The sequence below is a fragment of the Cucurbita pepo genome, chromosome LG01, assembly GCF_002806865.2.
Source record: "Cucurbita pepo subsp. pepo cultivar mu-cu-16 chromosome LG01, ASM280686v2, whole genome shotgun sequence".
In the NCBI taxonomy this organism is placed as follows: Eukaryota; Viridiplantae; Streptophyta; class Magnoliopsida; order Cucurbitales; family Cucurbitaceae; genus Cucurbita; species Cucurbita pepo.
This window is the reverse complement of record NC_036638.1, coordinates 4,706,191-4,717,903: the sequence shown is the minus strand read 5'-3', so window position 1 is coordinate 4,717,903 and position 11,713 is coordinate 4,706,191. Positions and strand designations below refer to the sequence as shown.

General features: G+C 35.9%; 2 protein-coding genes across 5 annotated transcripts in view; both read right to left on the bottom strand.

Annotated features, from left to right (window-relative positions):
- Positions 1 to 1,256: 1,256 nt before the first annotated feature.
- On the bottom strand, positions 1,257 to 6,164 carry LOC111798038 (protein STICHEL-like; the record flags this gene model as incomplete). Its single annotated transcript, XM_023680992.1, is given in 6 exon segments — positions 1,257 to 1,634; positions 1,731 to 1,812; positions 2,012 to 2,723; positions 2,804 to 3,361; positions 3,893 to 4,112; positions 4,227 to 6,164. Coding segments are annotated over 6 exon segments (3,606 nt in total), but the record flags the coding sequence as incomplete, so codon positions are not given.
- Positions 6,165 to 8,608: 2,444 nt separating this feature from the next.
- LOC111798014 (PHD finger protein ALFIN-LIKE 7-like) overlaps positions 8,609 to 11,713 on the bottom strand; it is a 6,115-nt gene continuing 3,010 nt past the window's right edge. For 2 of the 4 annotated variants that reach the window (XM_023680965.1, XM_023680981.1), the window contains exons 4-5: positions 9,312 to 9,441; positions 8,609 to 9,204 (exon numbers count right to left, since the gene is read on the bottom strand). In XM_023680965.1, the coding sequence (XP_023536733.1) occupies positions 8,926 to 9,204; positions 9,312 to 9,441 (409 nt within the window). In that variant the 3' untranslated portion in view covers positions 8,609 to 8,925. Of the gene's footprint in view, positions 9,208 to 9,311; positions 9,442 to 11,713 lie in introns of all 4 variants that reach the window. The other 2 variants (XM_023680958.1, XM_023680973.1) reach the window with 1 other exon arrangement.

Here is an 11,713-nt window from a genome sequence, read left to right as displayed (position 1 = left end):
CCAAAAATAATTGGGGGAGGGCGGGTACTTTGTGGCTCTCCCCCAGTTTATGACACGTGGCCAGCCGAATAAATACTTTTTTAAATTTTCAGATTGCACACGTGGATTCTTTTTTNTTTTGTTATTCATTTTTGTAAGATTCTGTGGTTAACGAACATATTTCTTTTTCATATCTTTTTGTTTTACCTTTCTATTTTATCTTTTTTCTTCTTTATTTCCATTTAAATTTTCGCGTTGCTCGTCCTTTCTGTTCTTTTTTTTTTTTTTTTTTCTGATTGTGAAGCCTTCATTTAAATATATATTGCCTTTATAAAAGCCCTTTTAGAAAGTAATGTAAATTACACAGAGTATCGAAACATTTGTGCGAATATATTTTTTTTTCTTAAAAAAAAATAAGAAGAGAATTTAAACTTTTGACTTTAATAAAAAAGAATATATACAAATTATTGTTAAATTATGTTGACATTAACGATTAGACTATATTTGTAAAAATTAAATGATAATGATTATTTTTATGTAATGTGAAATAATTATGAAAAAACAAGTGAGTTCAATTCAATCTAATTTAGTTTTGATAAATCTGCCAACAAATTTTTTTTTTCTGAATGTTGCATTCCTAGTTGGTTATTTTAGTGGAAGATCCTGAGTTTATAAGTGAATAATACTATCTATATTGGTATGATGTTTTTTGGAAGAAGCCCAAAGCAAAGAATGAGCACTATCTCTATTGGTATGAGGCTTTTTGGAAGAAGCCCAAAGCAAAGAATGAGCACTATCTCTATTGGTATGAGGCTTTTTGGAAGAAGCCCAAAGCAAAGAATGAGCACTATCTCTATTGGTATGAGGCTTTTTGGAAGAAGCCCAAAGCAAAGAATGAGCGTTTATGCTCAAAGTCTCAAAGTGGACAATATCATGCCCTGTGATTTCTAACCTCCTCAAAGTACAATAAATAATAATAATAATTTTCAAAAGAAACTTTTAAAAGCAATTTCAGAAAATGGCCTGAAAAAAATCTAAGATAGAAGATTTGCTCTTCCATAAGGACAAATTTTCGTCTTGTTCTTGTCGGTTGTCTTAAAGAGTTCACATGGTATTGCATGAAAAAAAAAAAACGTACCTTTTTAATCCAATAAAATAAATACTTAGAAATCAAATATTTTCATTCCCAAAAAATCATTTTATTTGTTTAGTTCAAAAGGTCAAAACTAACATTTTCCCCCAAAAGAGGAAAGGCCCATTCTGTGAAGATATGGAGATGTTGAGTTCTAAGATTTCCTTATCTAACTAAACCGACAGAGTATACATCTTTTTAAGATAGTGATAGGCTGAGATTCTTTACAAATAAGTCAAAAAGAATTCTATTTGGAACCAAAGCTTCCCCCTCCAATTAGGCACACTCCAATGTTCATTACTGACCATTTATTGGCTCGATTAATGAGAACTTTACATCAACTACTTCCCCCTCCATCCCTATGCCCATAAAGAATTGTACCAAAAAACACAAGATTACAGACACAAAACGATTACCAGAGTCATGTTTATCGTCTAGATCGACTCCCGAAATTCCTCGACTTCCCACACTCCCCAAACAGTGAAAATCTTCCACTGCGTGACCGACCATGGTTGGTTCTTACCTGCTCATCACCAACAGAAAAAACAGACATCAATGACTCCCAACTAAACGTCAAGTTAAATGTTCATAAAAAGGAAAAGTGAACTATGGAAATTACCTTTCCCCTTTTATGGGATTTGCTGTTGTTCCAGCAGAACAATCCACTACAACCACCAACCGCTGAGCTTGATTCATATCCCCTGTATTTAAAACAAATGGAGGCATGGATCTTGTTAAAATTAAGAGTTGAGATCATTTAGGATAAACTTTGATGATCCTCCCATGGAAATATGCATAAGAAAACCATATTTTACGTTGTTCATCCTCTACTCAGCAAAAACATAATGAAATTCAAGTCGAGAAAACTCAGTGATTCAATCGAAAGCTAGAGAAACTCACAGGTTATCCTTGTTTGCATTTCCCACCATGCCGCCATCGTGCAGTATACTTGGGGAGATAGCATAGCGGTCCACCCGTCTGCCAACCTGCTCCTTCTGGGCAATTAGCTCTTCATTAGCCTTCAGAACTTTAAGCTCACGGTTCAATTCATCATCCCATTTCCGAGAGGAGTCCCCTGTTGAATTCATTTCTTCCGTTTGATCTTTATAGTATGAACCATCTTGAGGCAGGACTTGATTCTTCTCGGGTTTCAAACGACTCAAAGATCCAGGTGTGCCTTTTTCCATGGCCTGTAACCAGGCAGTTTCCAACCTTTGTTCACGAATAATTGATTCTATTCTCTGCATCGGGATTTCCTGTCTCCTGTCCCTCGAACCGTCTATTTGATTGTTACTTTCGGATGGTAGCTGCGATGAATCAGAGGTTGCTTGATATGTTCCATCCAGAATCAAAGAGCGGCTAGAATAGCCCTCCATTGCATTAAGATTGGCAATTTTCCTTTCTTTATCAACAAGTTCGTGTTCTACACCTTCGGACGACTTGGCTGCAGTCATACCATTAATAGAAGTCTCACCATCTGGTAACAAAATGATTCTAACCTCTACATTGCATCTAAGAACCATCTCCATAGAATTTGTGATACTGCTCAGAAACCTTTCAGCTCTGGATTTGATATCTGCGTCCTCAAAGGCAACGTATGCAATAAGGGTATCTGCAAGCAGAAGAAATTAAGCACCTATCAAACGAGAAAGGGTACAATTTCGGAAGACAATCAATGGTTCTGGTCCTTACCTTCAGATTCCGAAAGGGACAAAAGCTTCCCATAAGCATACAATAGCTGCCGCAACGTCTTTGAGTGGCATCTTTCAATACAATGCACCCAGATGTTATCCAACTTTTCTGAGTTTTTGCATCTGAAAACCATATTTCTAAGAGTAGCATCATCACGCGAAAAAGAGTTTTTACCCTCCATGAACTGTTTATGCGTGGGCTTGGGGTTGTTACTCAAACTATCAACCATAGGCGACAAATCCCCTTGATTATTATAATTGCCATTTTTCAGGTTGCACAAAGATGCAGGGGAACCTAACTTTGGTATAAGATGAGAAAATGACTTTTGTTTGTAGCCAATTGTCCCATTTGAAGTAGTTGATGGATCATCGTCAGTTGTCTTGCAGCTCTGTCTCCTATTGCTGCCTGTCGGAGTGAAATCTAGAGAAGATATGGAACCAAGTTGCAAAAGAGTTGCTGTGAACCAAGTTGAACGCTCACTGGAAACTCTCAACTGCTTCTCGGCCTCCGAAAGAAACTTAAGAGCATGCTTCAATCTTTCCACTTCGGTTTCGCTTACTGAAGGAAAGCCACAAAAGACGTCAATTTAGGATAATCGTAGCAATCTCCAGAACATTTGTTATACTAATTTCGTAGATCAATATTAGCTAGAAAGATATTCTTTTCACTTCAGAGGACAACATCATCATCTTTCATTATAAGGATAATCAAATCAAAACGAACATTGTACAGTTAATAATCAAATAAAATACAGAAAAACAAAAAAATCATATTTATAACGGAAGAATTTCCCCACCAGTACAACTTATGGATGAACAAGTAATCTTCATTACAAGGAAGAAATGGAAATTCATGTTTAAAACTGACCATGAAAAGAAGAGTTGATGCAGGTACATTAAGAGTTCAATAACATAGGTTTACCGTATTAGGGGCCTCTAATCACATCAAACCCAATTATTCAAGCAGACATTAACAGTTCGAAATAATAAAAAATTGTGTTCTTATAATCTCATAAGTATATCATATCTTAAACATAACACCAGCATGATTTTGATTTAATGACATCAGAAGACGGTGCAAAATACTCACAACTGCGTCCACAAAATATTGAAGCACTGTCTTTAGGATCAATAATGTTGTAGGTTCCAGCAATAATGTCCATAATCAAGCTGGCGAGCTGAGACATCAAAACCAGCGGATCAACCCCAGAATCCATCAACTCTCTTGCTCTTTTAACTGTTTCTGCGGTGTTTGAAGACATTGCTAGCGCTAAAAGCTCAAGCAACTTTTCATCAGAAACAATGCCAACCTATGAAAGAGGAAAACAAGTGATAAATATGAAGAACTATTTTCAAAAAGTGGAAAGAATAAAATCAAATCAAACCAGGTAACATGAAAGCGAAAGAATAGGGACTGTGCTCACAAGTTCATTAACCAGAGATATTGTTATCCTTTTCCCTAACAAACTCAATTGTTCCAACATTGTTTCAGCATCTCTAAGTGAACCATCAGCATTCATAGCTATCAAATCCAATGCATCCAAATCAGCATCCAAGTTCTCCTCTGCAGAAATTCTTTTAAGTCTTTCTACCATGTCACAATCTTTTATTTTGTTAAATATGTACTTCTGACACCTTGACTGAATGGTACGGGGTATACTGTCAAGATCAGTAGTTATGAATATGAAGACAACACGTTGAGGAGGTTCTTCAAAGAATTTGAGAAATGTGAGCCACGCCTTAGAGGGCAACAAATGACACTCATCAATGAGAAAAACTTTATATCTCAAGAAGGCTGAAGATGACCCGGATGATAACTTTTTTAATTGGTATCTAATTCTATCTATTCCCTTCCTATTTGTTCCATCAATTTCCAAGAGATCCTTTTGTTTGCCAGACATGAAATCAGTGCATTCTCTGCAGTATCCACATGGCTTATTTTCCTCCGGGGCCAAACAATTCAACGCAGCAGCAAAAATCCTTGCTGCTGTTGTTTTTCCAGTACCCCGTGGGCCTTGGAAAAGATAAACAGGAGCAATCCGTCCCCTTGAAATAGCATTTATAAGTGATTGTACCACTATATTCTGACCTATCAGTTCATTAAAAAACATCGGTCTATACTTCTGGCTGAAACTTGTTGTACTTTCTGGTGTACTTCCCTCCTCTACCTCCCCATTTAAAGCAACAATCTCTAGCCCTTCATGACTCCTGCAACTTGACCATCTTCGTCCATCTAACCTACTCAGAGCCTCCAAATCAAGCTCCCCAAAGTTAGTAGACAGTTCATCATCACTTCTCCCGGTTCCAATCGATGAACCAACTCTGCCATCTGCACTGTTAGTAAGCAATGGGAGGACCCCTCGAGCACTTCCTGAAGTAAGTCTTCGGTTACTGGAATTTAATGATTTGCGCCTAGAATAAATAGATTGACTACCAAACAAAATGCTACTTCCCTTCCTTCTCCAGGTATCAGAAAGTGAAGGAGAGCAACAACCTCCACAAACTCCTCTATGCTTTGGCGTCCGCTTTGACCAATAGCAAGGAATACCACATCCCTGACGACCAGGAAAATCTAATTGATCATCCACTTCATCATCTGCATCATTAATCGAAGTTGTGGTGCCTTCCCAAGACCCAACAGTACTTGGGTTGTTATTAACATACCTATTATAAGAACTAGTAGATAAAGCTGGGGTGCTATAAGAATAGGAAGAGTCCTCTTTTCGATGATTTCTCAATAACTTAGCAGATGGGTGGAGCTTCAATAGTAAAGGGGAAGCCGCAGAATATCGTCTGAAATCCTCTGAGTTAGAGTAATCTTCGGTGTCATCAGACTGCTCGATCGAATCATCCTGGCTGAAACTAATAGACAACGAAGGATGGCCCTCCAACAATTTCCTACCAAGAACAGGACCCTTTTGTCGATGTCTCGACAAAACATCCAAATGGGAACAATGCTTCTTACTCTTTTTCTTGACCGCAGAAGCCCGTTTGGCCAATGGTCCGCCATATGACACTAGATTTGCATCACCGCACCTGAAGACCATTGAAGAACAGAGATCTCCCAAGTAGGTGTCGCTCTTTGAGTCGCCTCCATTTCGAGCATCACTCAAGCTATCATCAAGACTGAGCCCCGGAACTGAATAAGACCCATCATTAGTACCGTTGTTGCCATCACGGTCTTCCTTCTGATGGATAACACTCTTTTCGCTTGATGATTTATGGCTCTTCCAGTTGTAGAGGTATATCTTCTTGTCCTTGGGATTCCGATTTTCATTTCGAGGAGGAACAATGGCGTCCAGTTGGGATTGGCCACTATGCCTCCTGGTCTCACTTTCCAAGTTCTTGTTCAAAGAAGAAGACGCTCCACCCGGCACCGCAGCCAATACAGATCTAGAAGAGTTAAGCGGAGACTTCCAAGACGAGGTAGTACCAGGATCCCGGAGAACACGAGCAGCCTTGCGGATTTGAGTAAGTTCCTTTTTCAAATGAAGCTTACTAGGATCAGAAACTCGAACTTCGGCCATTATCACTCAACTAGTAGAACTCGAAGCAAACACTCAAAGCACAGATTAGCTGCAGAACGAACTAGTAACCATTTACATTGGCATAATCACACACACATTTCCATTTCATCGATCAAACATGATAGCAAGCAGTAGAACAACAACAACAACAGAAGAAGAACAAGAAAACAAAAAATGTTTACTTAATCTCCATCATAGAATACGAAAACGATCAGTAACAAAAGTGATTGAAAATAACAGAGATCTGAGAGACCCAGAGAGAAAGGAAAAAAAGAAAATGTAGTGGTGAGTTTTAGGGTTTTAAGTTGGCGCCTCAAAAATGAGCCTCTGAATACAAATTTGAGAGAACGATTCCAGAGAAATTGAAGAAATGGAAGATGGAAAACTGCCTCTAAACACGGCGGGCTTGATTGATTGATTGATTGATTCTTCTCTCTCTCTGCAACAATGGCTTGATTATTGATTTTAGGCAAATTTTGAGTCAATAAAGAACTGCCCTTTCCCTGTTCTTCATTCATTGCAATCCGCCATTGATTTTATATTCATACAAAAAGGAGGAGAAGGAGAAACATTTTCAATTATTGATTTCACAAATTAAGATCCCTTTTTTACATTTTTTTTCCTTTTTTTGGATTATTATAAATAAATAAAAAAATGGTATTTTTTTTTTATTTTTTATAATTTGTACCTTTTATTGTTTTGAAAGTTGCATATTCAAAGTAATATTCTAAAAAGAAAACATTTATTTTCTTTACTTCCTACTTTGCATGAAAAGCTACTTTATATGAAGTATGAAACTTGGGGATTGGAAAATAAAGGAAAATTAATTTAAATATTTTGGCTTTTCAAGCAAAATTAATTTCTCCAAAATAAGCAAATTGGCTCTTAATTAGGCTAAAATAGAGCCCATTCATCAAATGGAGATTTATTGTTATTATTATTATTATTAATTATTATTAATATAAGGGAGAATCATTTTCATTCCTTTAATAAATAACTAAATTAATAAAATATTTGCATTTCTAATTCTAATGTAATTAATACGCACATGCCTATAAGTTACAGCTTATAGGTAACCATTTCATAACTGTATTAAATAATATTAATTATAATAACCAAAATAAGTTATTTATTATTTACCAATTTGGGTAAAGTTAAATAAATTATTAAAACTAAATTTATTATTAAGAGTGCAATTTTAGTGACTAAAATCATATTTTAACCGACAAAAAAGTTGGAAGTGACATCCAATAAATATAATATATTGAAAATAGAAAGGCTACAAATAATTAAGTGTGGGATTAAATGAATAATTTATAGTGACATTATTATTATTATTATTATTTATTATTATTATTTTTAAAGGTTCTAAATTACTTATCCATTCATTCACCTAAACATGACGAAAACAAAACTTGTGTAGAGTGAATTATGGGTCTATTATAGGTCTCTTCTTTGTCACTTCGATTGTTTAGAGAATCAGATCGGTTGAGAGGTGAAGCTACGAGAAGAGTAAACACTTACAGATATGATACCAGGGCAATCCAATTACTCGGAGAAGAGTAAACTGTGCACGCTAAGAGAAAAAGGGAGAATGCTGTTCTAACCGGGCATTGCCGTGGGTCAGAGACAGCAGCGGATAAAAGAGCATGCGATATTTCTCGAGATCGCTCAAGGCTCATTTGAAGAAGTTGTTGATAGAAAAGATGGATTAACAGCCATCTCTTTCAATGGGAATGTGACTATGAAAGTAAGAGAGGAGAAGGATGAAGTTATGTGATAGGTAAGAGCATTAAAATAGACAGAAGAAGACACAGCAGCAGAGGCCACAAGGTGTGTGCCTGAAGTTTGATAGATGCAGAAATTAATGAGCAAAAAAGCCTCAATAGTCACACCTTGCAGACAAGCATTCACCAAACGAAACAAAACAAAGCAGGACTTGACTTGACATCGCCCCATTGTCTTCTTACGTTTGTTAGAGATGATATTAAATCATCCAAACCAACAAACAAACAAACAAACACTTACAGACATCTCTAAATGTATCCATTTTCCTCTCTCTCTTTCTCTCATCCAAATTGCCTCAAACTTCTTACACATAAACAGAAATTTCAACCTCAGCCCCTTCAACCAACAAGCATAAAGGCAGATCCAAATCACTGTCATTCTAGGTCCTCCTCCTTCAATAGCCAGCCTGGTTGAAGAACACATTAAAAACCATGATCCACCACTCTACCTATCCAGTTCTTCTACAGGCATTTAATAGGAAAAAAAAAACATGAACAAGAGGTTGTTTCTGAGTCTGATTCAATTTGGGATGTGGATGACAAATATTCATAACTATTCAAAGAGAAAACCACTAATTCTAGAATTAGACAGAAGAATAACACAAGTAGGAAAACTTGAAATTCCATCCCAATTCACCAAATCTGTCAACTGACTTTAACAACACCATATTTTAGCTTTATAATCGTAGTAATAACACAAGTCTCGGAGTCGTCGTGCTGCCTGCTTTCTTCGTTTTTTTTTTTTTTCCTTTTCTTTTTCTCCCTTTTTTTCGTTCCCTGCAACTATCTTCAACTTTCAGATCCTAAATTCAAACCCTTGCTCTCTTGTTACTGCAACTTGGACACTTGTATTGTTTGATATGCTCGGCCTTGGCAGGTGTAATCTTCACACACTTTCCATGGAACCATCTTTCACATACATCACAACAAATCCAGAATTCATCGTTGCCGTAGTTGTCCCCACAAGCCCCACATGTTGCACCCTGTTCATCATCTTCTTCTTCCTCCTCGTCTTCCCCGCTATCTTCATCCTCTTTTGGTGGTGGAGACATCTTCACTCCCTTGCTATGGGACTCCAATTGCCTAGACTGCTAAAAGACAGAAAAGAACAGCAGGATTTATGTATGGCATGAGGTTGCAGCAAAAGAACAGAAGAATAATGTTCAACTAATTATGAACTTCGGAAATTGCTTACCATCTTCCCACCCGATTTGCTTTTGCTGCTATTGTTATGAGTGGCAGACTGTTCTTTTGACTGCTTACCATTTCCACTTACAACTTCAAATACACTTGGGAGATCGTTGATCATCTGGAATAGCCTCTTCCTGCAATGTCCAATCTCAATCTGAGTCATGTCTGTCTAATACCATGACGAAAATACAGTATTGGCATAAAGGAAATCAAATTTTCAGAAATAAAGACCACAATTATCTCCATTAACGATGGAGGAATTTTCTGGATATTTCCCCTACTTTCCTAAACACAACACGTTTCATCTACATTATTGCCATTACCATATGGTGAAAATGACTATGCCAGAAGACATTGAACAGAAATCCAACTAAAATAAAAAATAGCTTATTATTCCACTGAAGCAGATGACCTTAGTAGATGAGAAGGAATCCAAATGAATACGACATAGCAAAAGTGAGATCAAAATCAAAACATGCTTAAAGACGTCACAAGGATCCCGTAAATTTCCTGACATCCGTAGAACATAGAAACTTAATGTGTCTACAAGTTACAACTTTACAATAATTTCGAGAATAAAAACCTTCACAATTTCAAAAACCACCAGGTTCAAGCAACAATGACACAGACAGGTCAAAATTTTTCGTAAGGCTTCTCTCACTCAGCCGCTTATATCAAGTATTGGGCTGAACTAGAGGTAAACATTACTTCTGTAATGATCATTAAGCCCCTAAACCTATACTCTAATAATTTTGACTGTGACTCTGTAAGAATATAAAAAGTTCACCTAAAACTTCATTAAGAAATAATAAATTTCTCCTCTTTGTCAACACTTATAGTCTAAAATGAGTGATGCACAGTACAAAAGGATGCCAGACCTTAATCGTGTAATTCCATTCCTTCTTGTAGCATCATTCAGATTTTTTTGAGAAAAAGAGTAAGAAAAGATAAGAAAGAGAAAGAAGTACATGCACACCAAGGAATAGCTTAGATTTGACTTATTCAGAATCCATTAAAGAAAGTTTAGGTATTTTTACCGAAAGAAGCATGGGCATAGGCATAACATGAACAAATTTTAAAATATATGATATGATCACGACAAAGACATGTATGTTAAAGTGCTAATATGTTTCAGTGATTCTCAAGCTAGAACTGGATTTAGTTTAAGCTATTTTCAAAAGAGAGTCAACATAATAAGAAACTTGAAAATCATTTTCATATGCCTAGCCTACCTCTATAGATAACTGGTTAACTATTTATAAATAATGGTTTATGTCACGTGTAATGCATGTCTTAATTAGCTAGTTAAAGCAAGTGACAAAATGAGACAGCACAGCAGAGACTACAAGGTTTCCTTGAAAAAAATCATTGAGGTCATGAAACAAACCCGAGATTATGAGCATCAAAAAGCACATGCAATACAATGCACTAAAGAATTGTTGAAATGATAGCATGGTAAAAAATGGGTATAATTTTTCTCTGAAGAAAATAATAATAAAAGATAAGCAAAGTGGACTGCAAGTTGACTCGATGTTGAAGATACTAACCACTCCTGCAAGAGACCTTTCCCAGGATACTAAAGCTTTCTTTTTAATAAGAGGAAAATGCTAGAACTAAACAAATAAATATGCATAAAATTGGTAAAACTAGAGGATAACTTGAAGTTAACCAAGTATTTTCAAATCTAAAAATGAGTAAACCCCCATCTTAAACTGGAAGAACCAAGAACAACAGAGCATTCAAGGGCAAGGATACAGTTATCCAAACAATTCAAACCACAGACTCCTGTCTACTTGGAGAAAAAATATAGTTGCATCAACAACAGGGGAAAAAACATATACATAGATCCAACTTGAAACAAACAAAGTTCACACTCAACTCTGAACAAGTAATTTTTTTAAAACGATAAACAAACTTTTCATTAAGAATGAAAAGATATAAAAAGTTCCAGGAGTTCTTCTGAAAGATCATCTGTTGACTGCTAGATTTTGTGAAAGCACACTTCTGGTTATTTTGTTAGAGCCCCCCAACACACAGACACATCCTAAAGTAAACAAATAAATACGGAGGAGTAACTTATCATACAAAATAATTTGAGCCTTATGAGTATGAAGCATTGTTAAAGCCCCTCCACTACACTGTTTTTCCAAAAAAAAAAATGTTCAGACGTGACACGCTAGAACATGAACAACTAGTGAAACCTCATTCTCTATCTCCATTCACAGTTAAATGTAAAATTGTCCTTATTACATTGAAAAGAGAAAGATATGTGTGGTGAAGCAGAGCCAAATTTCTTTTATTTCTTTTGAATTTTATATATATATATATATATATATATATATATATATATATATATATATATATATATATATATATATATATATATATATATATATATATATATAT